Source organism: Megalobrama amblycephala, linkage group LG20, assembly GCF_018812025.1.
Source record: "Megalobrama amblycephala isolate DHTTF-2021 linkage group LG20, ASM1881202v1, whole genome shotgun sequence".
In the NCBI taxonomy this organism is placed as follows: domain Eukaryota; kingdom Metazoa; phylum Chordata; class Actinopteri; order Cypriniformes; family Xenocyprididae; genus Megalobrama; species Megalobrama amblycephala.
The window spans coordinates 4,124,133-4,147,477 of record NC_063063.1 but is presented as its reverse complement, the minus strand read 5'-3'; the positions used below and the strand labels follow the sequence as shown (position 1 = coordinate 4,147,477).

Genomic DNA, 23,345 nt, shown 5'->3' with positions numbered 1-23,345 from the left:
AATATTCTAATATTTTGAGATACTGGATTTTGGACTTTCATTAGCTGTACGCTCTAATCAACAAATTAAAAAAAAAAATAAATAAATAAAAAAAATTTTTTTGAAATGTTTTACTTTACATGTAGGGAATCTAGTATAAATGAAAGTTTCATTTTTAAAAATAATTTACAATAAAAAACTTTTTCATGATATTCTAATTATATGACCAGCACCTGTATATATAGTCAGTGATAGAGTGCAAGCATATTTGTCTAAAATAATTCTATATATTCAGCTTCAGAATCATGAATGTTTTTATTCTGGTGTCACCACTGTCCTGTCCATTGGGTTACCAGCACCAAGTCCAAGCCTGTTAATTTCCACTCCCAATGCAAATTTAGCATTTTAATCAACAGTTCTTTTTTTTTTTTTTTTTTTTTTTTTTGGTCACCTGTTAACATATGTCTTGTAGTATCACAATAATATTGTATCGTGAGTTCATTATCATGATCAAATGTATCAAATCATGTATCAAATCGTGACATGAGGGTATCATTTCATCCTTAGTTTTCGAGTATTGAAGGCTCGTAACAAGCTGAGGTGTCACAACTTAGCCGCTATCATTTACTAAATATTCATCATACCTGTCAGCATTCTACTACATTTTTGTGTAATAATCTGTATATATATATGTGCCTTCATGTCTGTCTCAGGATGTTCAGTTGGTCATACAGCATGGGACGTGGTATACTGTGTATGGACTACATGGTGTTCACACTCCGACTCATTCACATTTTCGCCATTCACAGACAGCTGGGTCCCAAAATCATCATACTTGGCAAAATGGTGAGATAAACAGAAAAACATCATAGTTCTAGGTTCAGTGCAAATTAAGATTTTAATTCCAACCCTCCCTCAAACATTGGTTCTGCCTTGAGAAGTAGAAAGATGATTTAGACTTTTATATTATAGACTGTAGATTATAGGGACAGTTCGCACAAAAATGAAAATGTCATTATTTACTCTTAAGTTGTTCCATACCCGTATGAATTTCTTTCTTCTGCTGAACACAAAAGAAGATTTTGAACTTTGAAGAATGTTGGTAACCAAACAGTTGACGGCAGCCATTGACTTCCAGAGTATGGAGAAAAAAAATACAATGAAAATAAGAAAAGAAATTCATACAGGTTTGGAACAACTTGAGGGTGAGTAAATGATGACAGAATTTCATTTATGGGTGAACTATCCCTTTAATGGTGAATATAAAGTAATACAAAGATTTAATATAAAGATATTAGTTTGATATTAGGAATTGAGGGACAAATTGAAATTATGTTCTGTGGTAACTGACCTCATGTCACGGATGCTATCAATAGAGTTTGATTTGTTTTGAACCTGAGAATGGGTTCATTGATCATTAATTCTGTTCAATATATAAAGGTCTTCTTTAGAAACTAAAATACCATTGTGTGTTGACCATAGTAAATAAATAAAATAAAACATTTCAGTACTTGAAAAATACTGGAGACCATTATATCTACTAAATCACTCCTCTTTCTATTTTCTATGAATGATTTGAACCACAGATAAAGGATGCGTTCTTCTTCTTATTCTTTCTGGCGGTGTGGCTGAGCGCGTATGGAGTGGCCAATCAAGCGCTGCTATATACGTACGATCCAAACCCTAATAGAGCATTTCGACGAGTATTGTACAGACCATATTTGCATATATTTGGACAGATTCCTGTGGAAGAAATTGACAGTAAGCTCACTTCTGATTTAGACTTCACTTGACAATTAATAATATTTTGCAAGTTTATATTTAGCATCCACTGACTATATTGTATATTTGTGTGTGTGTTAAGCTGGCAAGTATTGGGATCGGGACTGCACAGATAATCTGACATTGATTGATGAAGGGAAAGAGCCATGTAGAGACACCAGCCACAACTGGCTTGTGGTCATTTTGCTGGTCATCTTCCTACTGGTCACCAACATCCTACTTGTCAACCTGCTCATCGCCACATTCAGGTATTCTTTTTCTGTTCATCCATTCATCTGGTGTTTGTATCCATCAAATCATCCATCCATCCATGTATTTCTCTTCTCCTTGTGTCTGTTTGTGCAGCTATACCTTCTCTAAGGTTCAGGAGCGCAGTGACGCATACTGGAAGTTTCAGCGGTATAATCTAATAGTAGAGTATCATTCTCGTCCAAATCTCGCTCCACCCTTCATCATCCTATCCCACATCAACCTCTTTATCAAAAGAAACTTCCGCAAAGTGCCATCCACCAAAATCCATCATTTTGGTAAATTATAGTAAACATTTTGGTAAATTTGGGTGTGTTCACACTTCGGTTATCTTGGTTCTTTTGGTCCAGACCAATTAGTCCTGGTTCGCTCTCATTTTTAAAACCGAACCTAAAGATACAAAACAAAACGTCTTTATATGTCAAAACGACATATATTTTGCATCAAAAGAACACCAGGAATTCCTCCATCACACACAAAGAAAGATCTGCTGCAAGAAGGTATGGTTCTGAGGCCTGTACTGAACTGTGATGGGCAACATTGTGACTATGAGGTCGATGGATGATAGGCGAATGTTTGGATTTCCTGCCCAACGTACTGTAATTACCACAAGGACCCACTATTAACAATTCGTCCCTCAGCCCACAGACTGTGTGACTTCGCCTCAAGTTTTTTTTTTTTTTTTTTTTTCTGTGACTAACCAACTAATAAAATTTTTGGTCGACTAAGCCTCTTCTAGTTAACTAACGATTAGTTCAAAATTAGGGGGTAGGGCAGCCCTAGTTTGTTTAGATACCTTTGATCTGTGTTGCGTATATATTTCAGTCAATTGCAACAGAGTTCATTTGGAATTGAACTGAGACCTTTTCAGGGGTCTCGGTCTGCTTGTTTGATGCGCACCAGGGTTCATAGCATCACCTTTTCAGGGTTCACACTTACTCAACTGAACCACCCTAACAGAGCAATCGCACCAGAGTGCGTTATAATCAAATTGAACATGCCAAGTGTGAACACACCCTTAGAAATATAGTTCAAAAAGGAGATTTTCTGAAGATGAAATATGAAAAATATGTAAAATTTGTGTGTATTTATCTTTTATAATAGCCATTCAATTAAAGGGTAGAGAAGCTAACAAGCTGGTGAAATGGGAGAACTTGCAGAAGGAGAACTTCCTGGCTGTGGAGGGCAAAAAACAAAGAGGGACCGACTCTGAGAGGCTGAAACGCACCAGTGCTAAGTGAGTCAAACTTGCATGAAAAATAACATTTTCCTGCTTTTGAAATAAAGAAGTTCACTGTTCGTACCGGTCAAAAATCTGGAAACATAACTATTTGTAAGTCTCTTATGCTCATTAAGCCTGAATTGATTTCATTAAAAATACAGAAAAAGTTATATTGTTAAATATTATTACAATTTAAAATGCCCCAATAATGTGTTCTAATCACTTCCATGGACACAGGTGTATAAAATCAAGCACCTAGGCATGCAGACTGATTCTACAAACATTTGTGAAAGAAATGTTGGCCCCTTAGTTCCAGTGAAAGGAACTCTTAATGCTACAGCATACCAAGACATTTTGGACAATTTCATGATCCTAACTTTGTGGGAACAGTTTGGGGATGGCCTCTTCCTGTTCCAACATGACTGCGCACCAGTGCACAAAGCAAGGTCCATAAAGACATGGATGAGTGAGGTTGGTGTAGAGGAACTTGACTGGCCTGCACAGAGTCCTGACCTCAACCCGACAGAACACCTTTGGGATGAATTAGAGCAGAGACTGTGAGCCAGGCCTTCTCGTCCAACATCACTGCCTGACCTCACAAATGTGCTTCTAGAAGAATGGTCAAAAATTCCCTTAAACACACTTTCTGGAAAGCCTTCCCAGAAGAGTTGAAGCTGTTATAGCTGCAAAGGGTGGGCCAACTCCATATTAAACCCTACGGATTAAGAATGGGATGTCATTAAATTCATGTGCATGGAAAGGCAGGCGTCCCAAAACTTTTGGCAATATAGTGTATATTAAAGGGGGGGTATCACACACAGTTTCTGCCAATCTCATGTTAATCTTGAGTACATATAGAGAAACAATGCATCCTTCATATCTCTGAAAAGTCTTTAGTTTTGTCATATTTATAAAAAATATATACGCTAAACCCGAGTCTTTCCGGAAAAAGCCAAGCTCCTGGAGGCGTGCTTGCCGAGCTAAAGAGTCATGAGGACGCAGCTTCTGCGTTGAGATCGTCTACTAGCTGTGACATCATTATAAATAAAAAGGGAACAAAAGCGTTTGTGTTGTCGACATTATATGCACTTGCACACCGATTGGCATCAAAACACAGACATTTGATGCAGTTTTACTCACCGCCCGCGATCTGGAAATCCACCGGCAAACTGGGACTTGTTTACAAAACATTCGTCACCGAAATCCCGGGAACAAACAAACATACGTGCACAACTCCGTTGCTGCCCTGGAAAAACAAACTTCATCCTCTGTTCCCTTAACACTGGGTTCTTTCTGAAGCTGAAAAGGGTAATCTTTCCCTCACAACCAAAAACACTCTCCTTTGGTGACTTTGGTGACTTTGGTGACCTCATTTCGGAGGCTTTGTATTTTGGAGATTGCATTTGAAGGCTGAATACTTCATCAAGGATGTTATATTTAAGAAAAGTAACTGTAATAAAAAAATTGACTGATATTCATTGTGAGGTGTAAAATACTGTCATTTCTTTCTTGCGTTGCAATCTAACGGTTATTTTTCTTAAATGAGACTGCCTAGATGATGTATGCAGCCTTCAAAGGGTGCAGCCCCTGAATTGGGACACAGACATTGTTGAAAAATCTCTCTGCTTCCATATCCCGAACGAAATGCGTTGATGGGTGTGCTCTTGTTCTTGTTCTGGGTGATGTGTGTGCGCATGCTTATCAGGGAGAAGTGCCTATACAAGGAATTCTGCCCTTTATTACGTGATAAAGGGCCATACTAGAAAAAACTCTCCGAAACCTGTACCGAAACCGAAAGTAGTCATTTGGCACAGAAATACTCTGTCATACATCCAACTCGTATTTTGAAACTTTGGCCATTTTTAGCATGAGAATCCAACTCTTCAACAGTGTAAGTCTGAATGCATGAAATAGCATTGCAACCCCCCTTTAAGGTGCTGTCACAAGGTGCTAAAATGTATTCATACGTATTCCTATTGAAATGACTGGATTTCTCCCACAAAATTTAGTCAAGCAACAGTACATGACTGCACCTTTATTATACCACACCTAATTCTTTTTTTTTCTTTTTTTAAAAAAAGGTTTTGACCTCAATGTTTTAAGCAAAATGTCATAACTGGACCTTCCAGTGAAATTGTCAGATTTCTCTCTGGTGATGTATGCAGGACTTCTCCAATCATTTAGTTTTCAAACTTTGCCCCTGCTTTTGAGTGCCATGTCCACATCTCAATATCCAATCAACAACGGATGAATAGAACCACACCAGGGTGATATGGTACCCTGTAGCCCAGGAATGGGCAGGGCTGAGCCTGGTTAGTACCTGGATGGGAGACAGAGCTGAAAGAGGTGTTAGTGAAGCCAGCAGGAGGTGCTCTCCCTGTGGTCTGTGTGGGTCCTAATGCCCCAGTATAGTGACGGGGCACTGTACTGTAACAAGCACCGTTTTTCGGATGAGATGGTAAACCGAGGTCCTGACTCTCTGTGGTCATCAAAAAAATCCCATGGCACTTCTCGTAAAGAGGTGTAACCCCAGTATCCTGGCCAAATTCCCTCCATTGGCCCTTCTAATAATCCCCATCCATTGAATTGGCTCTCTCACTCTCTCTCCTCTCCACCTACAGCTGGTGTGTGGTGAGCGCACTGACGCCGTTATACTGTGGCTGCCGTCGCATCATCCAAGTGGATGCTGCACACTGGTGTAATAATAAAAATAAATGCCTCATTCATTGAAGTCCCTGCCCTATATTTTTTCCTTTTTAATAATCCGTTTCACTCGGGTGTATGTCAAAATATGGAAGAAAACATCTGTCGCTACTACTTTTTCATCACGACTTGAAGAAAATCAACAGACAAAATGTGATTATAAACCTTATTTTACCTCAGAATAATGCGTAATGTTGATTTTTGTGCATGTTTCAGGGTGGATGGTGTCCTCAAGCAGGTTGGCGAGATCAAAGATGTTGACCGCAGGCTGCGAGCTCTAGAAGCAGAGGTAAAGACATATGATGTGATGTCTCTATTGCACTGTATAGACTGTCAAGCTGTTGTTCAAAGATGAATACTCCTCTATATGCAGATGGAGTTCTGTACATCTTCTCTTCAGTGGATTATGGAAGCTCTGTCTCAAAGCAGTACAGTGAAGGGCGCTAAAGCACACCCTACACGCAAAGGTACACCTGCAGTACATATAGCTTAACTGTGTTTCTCAACTGGTGGGTCACAACCCCAAAATAATAGAGTCAAGGATAGCATGTAAAAAAATAATAAATGGTAATTTAAAAGGAGGAAGAATATTATATATTAATAATATTAATATTTATTTTAAATTACAATTGTACTATAAATTAAAAAACCTTAGCTTTAGTGGATGTATTTGCCATTGCATGACAATTAGCAATTTTTCAACATGTGCGGTTCATCTTTTTGTCATCAGCTGTTGTGTCGGCTTCCCTTGAGAAATGAAAGAGCCTTCTCTTCTGTATTCGTCTTCTGTCTCTCACTCTCATGGACACATACAGCAAGAACCAGCAGTAGAAGCCAGTGAAAGGAGGGGCGATGACTTGTCAAAAAACCCTTATTGTTCTGGTTTCCAATTTTAAATGGGTCATCCTGGCCTTTTCAAGGTTCATCCTGCTCTTTCGACTTTAGTACTCCCAAATGACCTGTCCTCGTTTCCATGTGTTTGCGGGAATGACTGGCGTAAGAGAACACTGAAACAGAGAACACTTGAACTTACTGTACACTGAAAGGTCACTTATGTCATGTTGTCAGTCAGTTATGTCATGTTGTCATGTCAGTCATGTTACATTCATAGTTCGATCAAATTATAGTTTTATGGTCAGTAAATCTAGTTATTTTTTTTAAAGGTCAAGAAGATTATATTCATAGAATCTGATTTTATAGAGCTATAACATTATTTAGAAGAAAGCGACATGGCTTAAAAGCTGCAGTGGGAACAAACAAAACATTTTATAACTTCTACATACAACATGTTTTTCTTTATTGGTTTTGAACAAAAAACATTTATTATGTAATGTTGCAGGACATCAAATAAGCCTAATGTTCAGAAGGGTTAAAAAAAAAATACTATATTATTTAACAAACCAAAAAAATCTATAATTGAGTGTTTTTACACTCAAACATGAAACTGAATGACGCAGTGAATGATTGCATTTGAAATATAGCAAAATATGTTTACATTTTTCTGAAGATCAAATGTATTTGCATGCTGTAACGATGTTCTTGGATTTGGCATGGGTTTTTTTTTTTTTTTTTTTTTTTTTTGATATTTACATTGTTACATTTTGTGATGACATTTCATTAATTGTTCTTCATTATCTTTTTATGATATTGTATTTTGCCTGTTGTTTTTGTATTAGACTACATTTTAATATATGTTCTGAAACCATAATATCTAATAACTATTTAAAGGACTGTAACCGTAACTATTTAAGGGATTGTAGAGTTTTGGCAACCTCAGCAGACAGAGATGAGATTAACAGATTGTGTGTCCAAGTTTGCCTCTCGGATTTCAGGGGCAACAAAGATCCTTCACTATGTCCTCTCTACCCTAATCCTCATCCCTGCAAAACAAATTAAAACAAACTAAAAGAATCCCAATGTACTCTCTGGACTGGTACACCCAACTATGTTTTCTTGAAAGTGTAATCTATTAAACGTGATCTACAAATCATCCAAAGACTATTAAAGTGTCTGTATTTAACATGAGTTCTTCTTTTATTAATTTGTAGGGCTTGTGTTTTATGTAGGATTTGGCGAATCAGGCCAATAAGAAACAACTATTACTACTTTTTTTATGCATATGTGTAATTAAAAATGTCTACATTATAAAATTGATCCGAGAACATGCAAAAAAAATAGTGTAGGATTTACTTTGAAACAATTTTCATTTAAAAATTGCTGTTAAATTTCACAAATAGAAATAATCTTGTGAATGATGGACAGATGACATGAATGGAGCCATTTCAAATCTCTGTGTTTCAGAAGGGTGGAAAACAAAATATTTTAAACGAGATATCTTTGATCTATTATGTTTTTATTGTAGAGTAACCTCTTATATGTCTAAATATCAATTTTGATTTTCCATTTCATGGCCCTTTTAAGTATGTACTGCTAAAGTACTTTTTGTCCACTTTTAAGAGTATACCAGCATATAGGTGGCTTCAGAGATAACAGACAAAGGGCCAGATTTACTAACAGCTCACCCCAGAACAAACCCTGTTTTGGCAGTAAAAAACTCATACTGTAAAAAAAATAAAATAAAATAAATGTTAAATTGTTGGTTTAACTTCAACAGAAACTCAAAATATTGTGTTAGCTGAACTACATTAATTATCTAAGTTGATTTAACAAAAGAAAAAATGTTATGATAAACCATGAAAAGTTTTTTTTTTTCAGTGCAGGATCAGTAATGAAAAGCATGGACAGTTATTTTTGTGGCTGACCTTATTACATATATGCATTTATAGGAGTTTACCTTTCAGATGCAAAATTTGAGTAGTTAAATAAATACTGTTATATACTAAAAATATAACGTTATATACTAAAATTTTGTAAAAGTTGATTTAATGGTATTTGCACCATTATTTAACAGCCAAAAGTAAGTCTTAAACCATTTTGTGCTTGACATGCAGCAATAGTTGGAGGAACCACAGAGAAACACAGCGCTCCTGGTAGAAGGAAGAGTTTTCTCCAAACATGTTCATATTTGGAATGCCAGAGGAAGACATTATCTGAACATGTTGTTTGCTCAGCCACATTATTTTATTTGTTATGGAAATGAGGTGGCTGTGTTCTTTAATTTGCGCTTTGTTAGTAGATCACCCACTTTTATGAGATTTTCGTCCAGTTCACTGCCAGGAACTAGACTCGTGTATGGCTGTTACCGGAAAGACGGTTATACTTTATAAAGTTATAAATATGGATATTTTTCTTATAAAATGCATCGCTTCACTTCAGAAGGCCTTTTTATTAATGCCCTTGAGCCATGTGGATTACTTTTATGATGGATGGATGTGTTTTTTTGGGCTTCAAAAAAATGGTACCTTTTACTCCCATTATGAAGCTTGGCAGGATACTTTTTAAAATAACTCAGATTGTGTTTGACTGAAAGAAGAGAGTCATGTACACCTAGGATGACTTGAGGGTGAGCAAATTATAGGACAATTGTAGGATTTAATTTTTGTGTGAACTAACCCTTTAAAGGTGATAGAGAGGATTTTTTCGTCGACTGAGAATCCAAAGACTGTTACGGAGTTTTTGAAATAAGCGCATGCGTAAGAGAACGCCTCCCAAAACTTGTGCACGAGTATTGGAACACGAGTGTTTACCACCGGCATTCGCTGTGTCGTTTTTGTGGATTCATTATGTCGGACTCACCGCAGGTAACTCATAATCTGCAGTTGTTATTCCTGTCTCCTGACAAAAACATTGCATGCGGCGCCTGTGGAGTGTGGAAAGTTACTGGAGCGCGCAGCCGCGCTCGTCTCTCACAAAGAACGTCACGGCAGTGATTGACAAGCCAGAGGGCCAATCGTTTACGCGATCATCGCGTAAACGATTGGCTGATGTTTTTAAGGCCCTACCTCATGCACAGATGATGTATATTAATATTATTACTTTCAGTGCACCTAATAAATAGTCTTTTATCAGTTAGTAAAGACAGTGTCAAGTAATATTGCAAAAATGTATAAAACAAAACATCCTCTTTAGCACCTTTAAGTTAAACTTCAATCTTATGGTACAGTATACTAGAGGAACCTGTGGAGAACTCCACTGGCTAGGTTTTAGATGTGAAAATCTTCTGGAAAATATATACAAATTAATTTAATTTTCATCGCCTGAAAGGTAGCAGGTGCAGAGAGCGGAGATTGTAAGATATAGTATAGAGTACGGAGGTGACCTTTAGAAATGGACCTGGTATAGGGAAAGAGAGAGCGAGCGAGGGACGGATGGAGTTTCAGCAGCTGAGTGATCTATTGAAGGTCAGATCATGCAGTGTACTGCTGCTTTTGAGAGCCTCTTTATATAGCTTCCCACCCTCCAGGCCTAAGGAGAGTCGAAATGGGTCTGGCTTCACTCAGTTGTGTGAATGTTTGTAAAAAGTTGGTTTCTAAAGTTAATTTGTGCCTCCCTGTAATCTTCCTTTTATTTACCTCACTTTCTCTCACACATTCACATAGACAAAGATGTAATAATAAAGGGTGTTAGAAGTGTGTCTCGTGCATGTGGCCCTGTCAATCATCTCAGTATGTTCCTCTGTGCTACACCATGCAGAGAATGGTGTGAGTGTACATGTGACCGCACAACAAAGACCAGCCCCCTCTCTTTCACTCAACTAACTCTGGTGGATCCGGCAACTGCAGCTCCAAGTAGGTTTGAAGGGTGTCCCTCTGTGTGATCTTGACTTGTGAATCTTGGGTGGATACGAACACGGTTTTATAGAGTGGACTGTCTGGTTTTTCCTGCTGCTTCTTGTGTGAGGGAGTGACTGCAAGATGGCAGTTTCACGCAGCTGGCTTTTGGGACTTATCGTAGCTCTTGCTTTGCACTGGAGCGTTCAGGGATTCTGTACAGGCCGAAGAAAGGCTGCAAAGTGAGGAAGCCGAGGAGCTGGAAGGTCTGGAGCCTACTGGAGGTGAGAAAGAGGAGGTGGCTGATGATGAGGAAGGTGGAAACACAGCTGATGACGCAGGAGGAGATGTGGAAGCAGAGGGAGCTCCTGAGGAAGAACGTGTCACCAGAAGCGGAGATAACGGAGGAGGAGGAAGAAAGCCATTGAGGCTGAAGTGGAGGAAGCTGAAGAGGAAGGAGCAGACGAAGAGGAAGATGATGAGACAGAAGAAGTAGAAGATGAACAAGAAGCTGCAGAGGAAGATAATGAGACTGGAGCAGATGAATAAGAAGCAGCAGTAGAGGAAGATGAAATAGAAGGAGTAGAAGATGATGAGACAGGAGGAGAAGATGATGAGACCGGAGATGTAGAAGATGAACAAGAAGAAGATGAGGAGACAGGAGGAGTAGAAGATGAACAAGAAGAAGATGAGGAGACAGGAGAAGTAGAAGATGAACAAGAAGAAGATGAGGAGACAGGAGGAGTAGAAGATGAACAAGAAGAAGAGGAAGATGAGGAGACAGGAGGAGTAGAAGATGAACAAGAGGAAGATGAAGAGGAGGAAGAGGCAGATGAAGTAGCAGAGGATGAGGTAGATGTAGAAGAAGATGATAATTCAGCACAACAGACAGCAGAGGAAGAAGAAACTGCAGCAGAAGAGGAAGCACAAGATGAGGAAGAGGCAGATGGGGAAACGGTAGCTGCTGATGAAGATAATGAGGAGGCTGGAGATGAAGAGACTGTAGTTGAGGATAATGCTGAAGGTAACTACAGAATTAGCCTTTCTCTGTAAAGTGTCAAGTGATCTTACATATACATGCAATTTAGGTCAAAGGAAAAAGCAGAGTTTTTTTCTGTATATCACAATAATCACTGGCTCTTAGTGAGCTGCCTACCAAGGCCACATCCTAACTGAAACTGAACCTTATAAGTGACTGATTTGGAATGCTCTGCATAGACAGCAGCTAAACAGCACTCTTGAATTGATTTTAATAGAGTTTGCCATTAACATGTTGTTAGGCTAACAATGTGATACTCTAATAGGCTCTAAAAACATGAATATTGGATAACATGGTTACTGTAATCAAATTATTCAAATCAATGCTTTTTATTATTTAATGGACTATATTTACAATCTACTATCTAGGATTGGCCAAAGGAAGTTAACTTGAAGATTATTAGCATTAAATAATTATTGAGCCTACATTTTGGGGCGTATACTTGACCCTGTAAAGCCTGATATATGTAAGCAATAAGGTACAAGAGGCTGTGCTGCTTCGTTTTGCGTCGTGACTAACAACGCTCTTCAGCCGTGACTTATTTACGATACAGCTTTAGCCTCAAGTACCTTATTGCTTTTCATAAAACAGTTTCCACACAGTACAAATATTAAAGCCAAAAATATGTATCAACACAACTTTCATGAAGTAAAGTTTTTCCGCCTGAAAAAATAGTCCCTGACCATGAACAGCAAAAGAAGTTAAATTATTATGCCATTACAACACCGTCTTTGAGTGTGTCAGTCAGTAGCGAAAGACTTTTACATTGAAAAGACTGAATTGTTGTGAACACGGAACAAGACGTAACTGCTTTGACTAGTGCTGTCAGTCATGGGAAAACCCCTTAACTGTTAAAAGGACAAGATAATACATCAGACATTTAAACATATTTTTAATTATGAACATAGGAAAATGCTAAATCTGAATGCAGGTAATAAACTCACTCACTCGATCTCTTTCTCACAACACTCTTCTACATACAGTGAGCTTCAATGAACAAAATCAAGTGAGAACAAACAGTTTATCCGTTGCTAAGAGTGGTTGCTAAGGGTGTTGTGTAGTGATACACAGAACCGGTGGGTGAAGTGGTCATAGCCGTGTTTTATTGTGAATAAAACACAGCTATTGACCAATCAGAATCAAGGACAGGAACCTAACCGTTTTATAAGTAATAGTCAGAAAAATTGAGAAAAATACTATATTGTTTTAATTTTGAGTCTCATATAGTAAAAATGTGGAGCACACAATCGAGTGGAATAAAACACAAAATATGCAATTTAGTGAAGATGCTGTTATTTTTATGACCAAAAAGATTGAATTTTGATGGCTTTTAATGTAAATCAGTGAGATCTTTTATAACAATATAGCAGACTACTTATTTAAAATGCATATAAATATCAGTTGTCACTGTATATCTCCCAAAAATATGTCCTAGTAAAATTATATTTAAATGCTTAGGTTTATGATCAAAGCTCTGTAATTTTTATTGTGGGGGCAAAACATAATACAACACAATGATGATTGAGAGATGAACAAATAAACCTTCCTCAAAAGCCTCTTGAATCCTATTTGATATTTATCTAAAAAATTAAGTATGGATAATATAATAGTTGCTTCAGTCCAGTAAATGTTTATCTTAAAATATTACTAACAATATAAATGTTATTATGCTTACTTTATAAAAATCACTTCAGATTTTACAGCAAAAAGACACGTGAACCACGGCCAGAAGATGAACATGAATTATACTAAAAGGCCTTTACTTGTTAAAATAAGAACTATCAAACGACAGAATGTTTTTCAGCAGTGTTTGATCATGTTGATAATTTAGAGGACTTGGAAAATGTGTATATCAAATATGATACAGTAGGCTTTATAGGGTTATGCTGTCTAAGTAGGCATTTCAGCAGGTTTTGGAACAGAGCCATTGTTGGCTGTCTAAAGTCCTGTGCATACCCTTCAGTGAGTCTGTGAAGTCACACATCAGCCCTAAAATAGCTCACTATATCTGAACAGCTACAGCAGCTGAAATATTCCAACCACTTTAAGTCCTTTCTGGTTGAATGCTGTTGACATGAACTTAACACACAGCATATATGTTACAAGGTATCACATGACTGTATGGCCAGCAGTGAAACCTAGGATCTGTTGTCAATTTACAAGTACAAAGTACATTTCAGTTTTGGCTGCCATTTGACTTAGAACAAAGCAACCATATCTATTAAACTAACTACTGTCGGATGAGTATGTTTTGTACCAATCTTAATAGCCATTAATTGGCAGTTTAAGAAATAAAATCAACTACCGGCTGGAGTTAGTGTTGTCAAACCCAGCTGTACAATAACGTTATTGTTGACTGATGGTTTAGATTAAAGAGTTAGTTCACCCAAAAATTGAAAATAATGTCATTTATTACTCACCCTCATGTCGTTCTCCACCCCTAAGACCTTCGTTCATCTTCGGAACAAAAATTAAGATATTTTTGATTAAATCCGATGGCTCAGTGAGGCCTACATAGACAGAAATGGTACTTCCTCTTTCAAGATCCATAAAGGTACTACAAACACATTTAAATCAGTTCATGTAAGTACACTGGTTCTACCTTAATATTATAAAGTGACAAGAATATTTTTTGTGCGGCAAAAAAAAACAAAATACCGACTTTTTAACAATATCTAGTGATGGCCGATTTCAAAACACTGCTTCATGAAGCTTCGGAGCTTTACGAATCAAATCAGTGGTTCGGAGCACCAAAGTCATGGGATTTCAGCAGTTTGGCGGTTTGATACGCGATCCAAATCACTGATTCGACTCAAAAGATTCATAACGCTCAGAAGCATTACTAGATATTGTTAAAAAGTCGTTATTTTTTTTTTATTTATTTATTTTTTTTTTTTGGTGCACAAAAAATATTCTTGTCGCTTTATAATATTTTTTTATTGTCGGATTTAAATATGTTTTTAGTACCTTTATGGATCTTGAGAGAGGAAGTACCATTGCTGTCTATGCAGGCCTTGCTAAGCCATTGGATTTGATCAAAAATATCTTAATTTGTGTTCCGAAGATGAACGAAGGTCTTATGGGTGTAGAGTAAGTGAGGGTGAGTAATAAATGACATTATTTTCATTATTTCACTGTGTTAGTCCCTCTTTTGCTGCCAAAACAGCCCTGACCCATCGAGGCATGGACTCCACTAGACCCCTGAAGGTGTGCTGTGGTATCTGACACCAAGATTTTATTCACTTCAACTGTCAGTGGTCGTAATGTTATGCCTGATCAGTTTATATCAAGAATAAGAAAGGTCTAAGCAATGAACCTTGCACCTCAGTGATTAGCCAATATGACTTGGACACAAATTCACTCCAGGAAACCTGAGAGTTGACCGAACACAATTTTTTTTAAAAGCTTGTGATAGAAAAGTTGACAGGACTATTCTGTAGCTTTCAAATGCTGTAGTGTTAAGTGTTGTATCTGAGCCTGCCGAAATGAGGTGGGAAAGTAGCCAGTAGTAAGAGATGCATTAATGTGAGAGAGTGGAGTTGGAGAGACCTCGTTAAAGATCCTGTGATTAGTTAGCATGTGTCTGAAGTGCTGCTGATCTTGTTTCAGTAGTAATTGACCTTGGCAGCAGAAACAAGAGGATGAGAAGGAGGAGATGAGAGATTTATATTTACATTAGTTGCATTAGTCTGCAATAATGAAGGGAGATGACAGACAACTACAGAAAGAGGTGGTCAGAGAAGTGCAAGAAAGTTACAAGATTATGTTAGGGATATAGTTATGGGTAAAGGCCCCAGTATACTCACGGCAAAGTTCTTTTTTGTTCTTCGCTTGGTTCTTATTCAAACTTCAAAAAACCTTTCCTATTAGCAAACATCCCTAAGCTTCCCACACTGCTTGGAGCAGCATTTAGCTGGAAAGTTTAAAGCAGGGGTGTCCAAACTCGGTCCTGGAGGCCCACTGTCCTGCAGAGTTTAGCTACTCCAACCCCAATTAAACACACCTAAATCAGCTAATCAAGGTCTAATAAGGCATACTAGAAATTTCCAGGAAAGTGTGAGGCAAGTTGGAGCTAAACTCTGCAGGACAGTGGCCCTCCAGGACTGAGTTTGGAGACCCCTGGTTTAAGGTGCTGTATGTACTGTATCACTGTACTAAAGCAAAAAAACAAAAAAACAAAAAAAAAAACATATGTACCAATATGTTTGCAGATATTTAGGAAACATGCTAAGTTCACCTACTCATTTCTCTTCTACTCAAAAACAATGCTACAGCCAGTTATTTTACTTTGAAATGTGTCGGAATGTCTGTTTTTGTTTTGGTCTGTGTGATTCCGCCCACTGCCAATTTACCCAACACTATTTTGACACACCGGGTTGCCAGTTGGGGGAAAACACATATTGCTTCCTGCAAGGAAGCTTCCTGAGGAGTCATGAATGAGGATACACAGGCTGTATCCTTCCCTCGCATCCTAAGGGGGTGGAGCTAAGATGCAAGGAAAGGAAACAGGGATGCACAAATAAGAAATGAGAAACACCCAGTGTGTAAGTCTCCTCACCTTCCATTGTTAATTGCACTATTGCGTGTCCTCAATCTGGCAACTCACATGAGCATCGAGTCTGAGGAAGAGGAGAAGGGGAAACAACTCTCTCTAATATTTTTAATTTGTTCTGCAGTACCCATTTCAACCACAAGCTGTCAGTATTACATACTGCACCTTTTAGCTGCAATACACCTGCCTGCCTGAACATTTCTGGTGGGCCTGTCCCAATATAGCCTGACTACGTCAGACTTCCTACTTCCGCTCAATTTCATTTCGCTTCTGTACTCAGTCTGATACAGCGTCATAGCTTTGTGTTTGTCACCGGTCTGGAAACAGCCGGGCCAATCAACGAACAGAGGGCGGGCTGAGAGCCGTGACGTAGATGCTAAGCGCCGAGTTTTACATTGTAGGTTAGAGAAATCGAAAACCGAAACGACCGCGGAAATGGGAAACGAGACACGGGATGCAAACTTCGGGATGCATTAACTTCGCATAATCTGCAAAAGTCGTTTACAGCCATGTTCACTCCGGTATTTCGCTCACATCATCATGTGTTTACAACAGGTTTACAGTGGAAGTTCAATCATAGATTTGAGTTAGATGCATGATGTCTGTGCTTCGATGCGGCTGTACAGGCGGATAACATACGTCATAACTAAACGTATCTGATTGGCTTACGGGTAACCAATGATTTTAAACTTCAGACAAGCGTCCCCTAGCGAGAGAGAAAACACTTCTCTATTATGCCATTCCAGACTCTGTCTATGAAGCAAAGTGAAGTAGCAGAGTCTGGTATTACCAGGCTAGTCCCAATACACACACTTGCATAATCAGGGCTGGAGCTAAATTCTGCTGAAAGGCACAGGATTGGACACCCCTTGCTGTAGGCAGCACCATTGCTGGGTAAAGCAATGTATTTTGATTTGCAGGTTTTGACATGATGAGGGCAACAACTTTCTCTTAAGAATCAACTACTAGTACTTGTTTATTTACAAGTAAACCTAACACTGTCCTAACATGGGGCCTGTACCATGAAGCCAGATTAGCTGTCTAACCAGGTAAGTTTTAGATTAGTTTGTGCCGATCCTGGGTTTTAGGTACCATGAAAGTGACTTGGCTTTTAATGGTGTTCATCGACATATTAGCTTACGCTCCACGGCTAACCTGCTCTGGGGCAGGTTTTGTTGTGGGTAAGAGATCTCAAACCGAAATTGGACCAATTAGATTTGAGAAAAGTGACACTGACACATTCAACGCAATAAAGTCACTCCCCCGGTTTCTTTTCCTACAAATTAAAGGTCACTATATAGTAAAAACAAACATTTAACGATGAAATTGTCTTGCTTAAATGATTAGTAGAATTATTTTATGATTTATATAATCATTATATGATCTAAATTATTATTAATTTATTACACACAAGCAATTTTAGTTTAACAGTTATTATTTAGCATTTAGTTTAAATGAATATTAATATATACAGATCATATGTAATATAAATAAGCTGTAGAATCAATAGATAACTCTTTAAAAATGGCTACATGTGACCTTACATGTTTGAGTCTCTATCGCCATTTATTATCAACTATATAAACTAACTTCACAAGTTTCACTTGCACTGATAGAGCAAGATCATTTCTTTTATTTGTCCTCTTTCATGGACAAGTATTTTTGTCAGTGTAAATGGGTTTAAATTCTTCATTTTTAAAACTCAAAAGAGTTTTGAATCGTGCTGACTCTCTCGTGAGAAGTGAATCACAGTTTCTCTCTGTTGCAAGACATGTGATTGGCTGTTTGCCACTGATGTCACACAATCGTGCACATGCTCAACAAACTCAGGATTAAAGCCTGAGTTGACAGACAAAGTTGATGATCAGCATCATGGTACCAACAAAGCCAGATTGGAGTGGTTTGGTTTTGTCGACTTGAAACTAATCCTGTAACCCTGAGTTTGTTCAGCTACCATCATGGTACAGGCCCCATGTGCAACTAAATTGAAGTATACTCTTAGCTTTACTGTTGAACGTAAATCTGGTGCCTTACTAATGAAGACTTTGTTAAACCTCATCTTTCCCTTGTGCTGTAGAAACTGCTGAGGAGGAAAATGTAGAGTCAGAAGAAGTGGTCTCCATGGAGGATGAACAGTATAGATCAGGCTCTTTCTGTGGCCTTTGCTCAGTCTGTGAGGTAAATCATGCTTCTACCACACTTATTACTGACTTATGCATACCACAGCCCAACATATGTCAAACAAACTCAACAATTCTGGAAAAAAGATCATGACATGTCACCATGATCAGTCCATGAGGTATTATTTTTAGCATGTGCCAAACCCACTTGCATGACCCATGAATGTGTTGAAGTATAGATCCCTTCCTAAATTTCCCCAGTAAAGAGCAGAGGTGTAACTTACTACTCCATCTGTGTCTGCCTCTCTCTTTCCTCTCAGCACTGCGGCACCTGTGACAAATGTCCCTGTGAGGAAGGAGACACATCAGCACACTGCCATCACTGTGAAGTAAGTGTTACAGTACTTCCTAAAGGGTTAGTTCACACAAAAATGAAAATTCTGTCATTATTTTCACACCCTCGTGTTGTTCCAAAACCGTAAGACCTTTGTTCATCTTCAGAACACAAATGAAGATCTTTTGATGAAATCTGAGAGCTTTTATGTATCAACTACCCTCTTACATTTCATTTCTCCTTCCAGGATTGTTCCTACTGTTACATTTGTCCTGTGATCTGTGAGACAGTCTGCCAGCCAGGTAGGACACTGCTATGCATAGGATGCACACTCTCGATTTACTGCTAGAGTTTCAAATTTTTGGAAAATTTCAATGTATATATTTAGCTAATGCTGATCCAAATACATTTTCAGCACTTTTTATATTTTATGTAATTACTTTCTGTCCGTTTGGATTATATTTTATGAAATGTTTGTTTTTAGGTGGAATTCTTGATGTAATAAGCGGTTCTCTCTACCAGTAAGGATTAATCCAAAATTGACTTGCAGTATAATCACATTCATATATTCAATATTCATACCAGCTATCACTATCAGCATAACTTCATATTGAGCCTTACTTGTGTGTGTGTTTTTTGTTTTTGCCCCCCACTTCACCTACAGGACGGTGAAGACATTACTGTGAATACGTTTGGTGTTCTTCACAGCGCCATCTTTTGGTGACAAGAGGAATTACAGACTCATGGTCAAATAATTCACTTGAAGACCAGATCTGGGGATTTTCACACTGAGGCCAATAATGGGAGTGGACAATCTACTATATATTAGATATAATTGAGGAACTGCCAGGACCCTAATGTTTACCATTTAATGAAACTTTAAAGGTGACTTTACATGCTGCATTAAATGAATAACAATTAAATATGATTAAGTGCAAAGGTTCTTAAATAATATTTCACAACATTACTATTTTTGTCTGTATTTGTGATCAAATAAATACAGCCTTGGTGAACATAAGATTCTTCTTAAAAAAAAACAAAAAACAAACAAACAAACAAACAAAAACATAATAATAGGGAAAATGTAATGTATCAGTTCCGTCTAGTCTTATACCCAAAATCAGAAAGTGTCGTCCTGGTTTCAGATTAATCAGTGTCAATGTCAGTAAATGGGTACAATTTATGAGTGTGTGAATTAACAGAATAAACACAATACAGTATTAAATAAATAAACACAATAGAGTGTAGTGCAGAAACATCAGCATATTATATTCATACTTTTTTTTTTGTTTGTTTACACTTTTTATAGTTCTTATTAAAACTAATGACACCCACACTTTTCTATGCTTTGCTCATACAACAGAAACCTCTCTCTTAGAGGCATGGAAATTTGGTTGAAGTGTGGAAACTTCTTCTGAGTTCTAGCCTTCTCTGAAAGTCATGTAATGGATAGTGCATTGAAATAAGCTGTTTATTGTTATTATAGAGCTAGTGAATGCTGAAAAAGACTTTTGTTGTCAGTTTAGGTTTGTTCATTGCAAGCCGAAAAACTTGTGATAATGACAGACAGCATGGCAACAAAAAGTTCAAGCCAGCTTCATTGTCATTTTTTTTTTCCATTTGCAGTGTACATCCACTAGAGGGCAGTATTAACATTTCAATTCACAATTTAGTTAGAAAGTAATGAAAAATGTTGCTTTGGCAACTGGCTAAAATAATACAAGTTTAAGTTTATTTTATTATTTTATTGTTTATTTTATTTGATATTCTAATGGTAAACCTCCACCATACCTAACTTACAGTTGAGCTCGAAAGTTTACATACCCCTTGCAGAATCTGCAAAAAAGCTAATCGTTTTAACAAAATAAGAAGGATAATAAAAATTGTACGTTATTTTTTATTTAGTACTGTCCTGAATAAGCTATTTAACATAAGATGTTTACAGAAAGTCCACAAGACCAAAAAAAAAGAAAAAAAAAAAAGCTGAATTTATAAAAATGACCCTGTATGTGGTTACCTGGATGATTCACGACTGGTTGTTTGACAGTGACTGTATGATTTTGAGATTCATCTTTTCACACTGAGGACAACTGAGGGACTCAAACACAACTATTAAAAAAGGTTCAAACATTCATTCCAGAAGGAAACACAAGTCGGGGGGTGAAAACCTTTGAACAGGAAGATGATGTGCAAGTTTTTCTTATTTTGTTGAAAGATCATATTTTTTATTTAGTACTGGCCTTCAGAAACTACAAAAGATACTTGCATGTTTTCCAGAAGACAAAAAAAGTACTATTTATCCCGTTCATTCAATTCAAAAAGTTTACATCTCCGGCTCTTAATGCACTGTTTTCTCTTCTGGAGCATCAGTGAATGTTTGCAGTTTTTGTAATAGTTGTGTTTGAGTCCCTCAGTTGTCCTCAGTGTGAAAAGATGGAACTCAAAATCATACAGTCTGTTGGAAAGGGTTCAAATATGCAAAAGATGCTGGAAAGAAAAAAAAAAAAAAAAGAAAAAATAATCTACAGGACCTGGAGTATTTTTCTGAAGAACAGAGCTCTGTTTTACTGCTCAGAACAAAGGACTCATGAACAACCATCACAAAACAAAATTTGCATCCACACCAATTGAAGATAACGTTCTGTGTATTAAAAGGGACCTATATAATGCCCATTTTACAAAATGAATGTGTCTATGAAGTTCAGCTCAAAATACCCCACAGATCATTTATTATAGCTTGTCAAATTTGCCTATTTGGATGTGAGCAAAAACGTGCTGTTTGTGTGTGTCCCTTTAAATGCAAATGAGCTGTTGCTCCCACCCCCTTTCCAGAAGAGGGTGGAGCTTTAACAGCTCACACTTCGGTTGCTCAACAACAACAAAACTGGAGAATCTCACGCAGCCAAAATGAGGATTGTCAGTAACGGTGTTCAGCCTTACATTGTTCAAACCGGAGTCGACACTGATGGAGAGACTCAGGAAGAAGTTACAACTTTTAGAATGAAACTGGACGTTTCTGAATGGTTAGTGGATAAATTTATGTAGTTGCTGTGGAGTTGATTCAACTCATCCACTAGCATGTGTCGTCATGTTAATCTTTTGTGCAAATCCAGCGTTGAATTGACCCTCGTTTGTGAAGCAGTCCGGCGTAAAATGACGCCATGGCAAAAACACTCGACTACAACAACTCTTCATCTTCTCTAAAGCAAGATCCATGGAATCTCACAATTCACAAGACTTTTTTCTTGCAATTGTGGGATATAAACTCAAAATTCTGAGAAAAAAATAATGGCATTGTTAATATTCAGCAATTCAATTTTTTTCTTAGAATTGTGAGATATATACTCAGAATTGTGAAAGAAAAAAAAAACATCATAATTGTAAGATTTAAACTCAGAACTTTTTTTCATGGCAGAAACAAGCATTCATAGACTGCTACTGCAGAACATGTAAAAAATAGATGCTCAACCTGTCTCCACTTCCTTCCAGTCTTAGCCTCAGATGTCATGCCTAGGGAATCCACTAAATCTGGAATCCACTGCCGCTTCAATATATACCTTTTAAGTTATTAATTAACATTTATCTTTCTAAATATTAAATTATTTGAATTACTTCTTCAACGTATGTTAAAGCATTTATTTTCCTTTTCAAACACTAGAAAATTATTTTGGATATTGTCTGTACCTCTCGCTGAGAGAAAAGAACATGTTATCATATGTTTTGGGAAAGTTTCCTGCTCAGAGCAGAGCTCAGATCAACTTCAACCTTGAAGAAGCTCCGAATCATGTGCATCTGTGTATTTGTGCTAAGTGTTCTGTGCAGGTCCCTTGTTAATGGTGGACAACTGGCACTCTGCTTGAGAACAGCAGACGCTATGTCATGAACCCAAAAGGACATCCGGTACCTAAATCCAGAGTCCCCTCGTCAGCATCGTGACGAAGGGAGATATGCTTCTGACTATCTGTCCATTTGTGGAAGATTACCAAATTTGTCTATTTTTCTTAGCCAATCAGAATCATTCAACCTGAAGTAATGACATAGTTAGTTGACTCTGTTAGAGTATAATTGTTGTGGAAATGTGAATGTACGCAGAGCGGCCTACGAACTCCTTGTGAGACTTGAAGATGGCTTCTGCTGATGAAACTGCAAACTATTCTACAGTAAAATTATCTTCAATTTATTATTTTTTTAAAAACTTTTACTTCGTGTCTTTATTCAACATATCTGGTCTTTTGGGTCTTTAACTGTAAAATTCCCCTACAGCTGAATGTCTGATGTATAAGGCGCACAAAATAGAAAACACTTCAGGAGTTTCAAAGTCGTCATTTGACTGGTTGAATCTGCAGGATTTTAGGGAGACGTGTGTCACGTTCTTTAACGGTCCACCTGGAAACAAAGCCCTTGTGATGCCAAACACCCTCATGGAAGAGGAAAGTCATTGTGTTTACAACTGTGACAATGAACGCTTATCAGGGTACATGGACTTGCTCCTCAGTATGTCAGTGATCTTCTTGTCCCGTACAATGCCCCAAGATCCTTATGCTCATCGAATCAGTTTCCTCTTTCTGTTCCCCGCTCACGTTACAAAACTAATGGTGATCGGGCTTTCTCAGTGGCTGCTCCTCGACTTTGGAACAGTCTCCCTCTCAATATTAGATCTTCCCCTTCTGTTTTGTATTCTTTGTTTTAATTGAG

The 23,345-nt window shown here is 37.7% G+C and overlaps 2 protein-coding genes across 2 annotated transcripts in view; both read left to right on the top strand.

Annotated features, from left to right (window-relative positions):
* Positions 1-7,960, top strand: part of LOC125255191 (transient receptor potential cation channel subfamily M member 4-like) — a 32,894-nt gene extending 24,934 nt beyond the window's left edge. Inside the window, exons 21-28 of the mRNA XM_048170227.1 lie at positions 693-825; positions 1,566-1,740; positions 1,844-2,009; positions 2,107-2,288; positions 3,115-3,247; positions 6,152-6,224; positions 6,309-6,402; positions 6,666-7,960. Coding sequence (XP_048026184.1) covers positions 693-825; positions 1,566-1,740; positions 1,844-2,009; positions 2,107-2,288; positions 3,115-3,247; positions 6,152-6,224; positions 6,309-6,402; positions 6,666-6,694 — 985 coding nt within the window. The 3' untranslated portion in view covers positions 6,695-7,960. The remainder of the gene's footprint in view (positions 1-692; positions 826-1,565; positions 1,741-1,843; positions 2,010-2,106; positions 2,289-3,114; positions 3,248-6,151; positions 6,225-6,308; positions 6,403-6,665) is intronic.
* A 2,243-nt stretch (positions 7,961-10,203) lies between these two features.
* LOC125255968 (protein Ycf2) lies at positions 10,204-19,617 on the top strand. The gene is made up of 8 exons (XM_048171579.1): positions 10,204-10,236; positions 10,790-10,985; positions 11,159-11,629; positions 18,274-18,374; positions 18,637-18,705; positions 18,898-18,952; positions 19,135-19,171; positions 19,315-19,617. Exons 1-8 carry the CDS (start codon positions 10,204-10,206, stop codon positions 19,334-19,336), a joined length of 984 nt encoding a protein of 327 aa, XP_048027536.1. The 3' UTR covers positions 19,337-19,617.
* Positions 19,618-23,345: the final 3,728 nt, after the last annotated feature.

Coding starts and splice junctions, on each gene's coding strand:
- LOC125255968 (XM_048171579.1), top strand. CDS start 10,204: ATGGAGTTTCAGCAGCTGAGTGATCTATTGAAG. Junction 11,630..18,273: donor AGTTGAGGATAATGCTGAAG/GTAACTACAGAA, acceptor CTTGTGCTGTAG/AAACTGCTGAGGAGGAAAAT. Junction 19,172..19,314: donor ATAAGCGGTTCTCTCTACCA/GTAAGGATTAAT, acceptor CTTCACCTACAG/GACGGTGAAGACATTACTGT.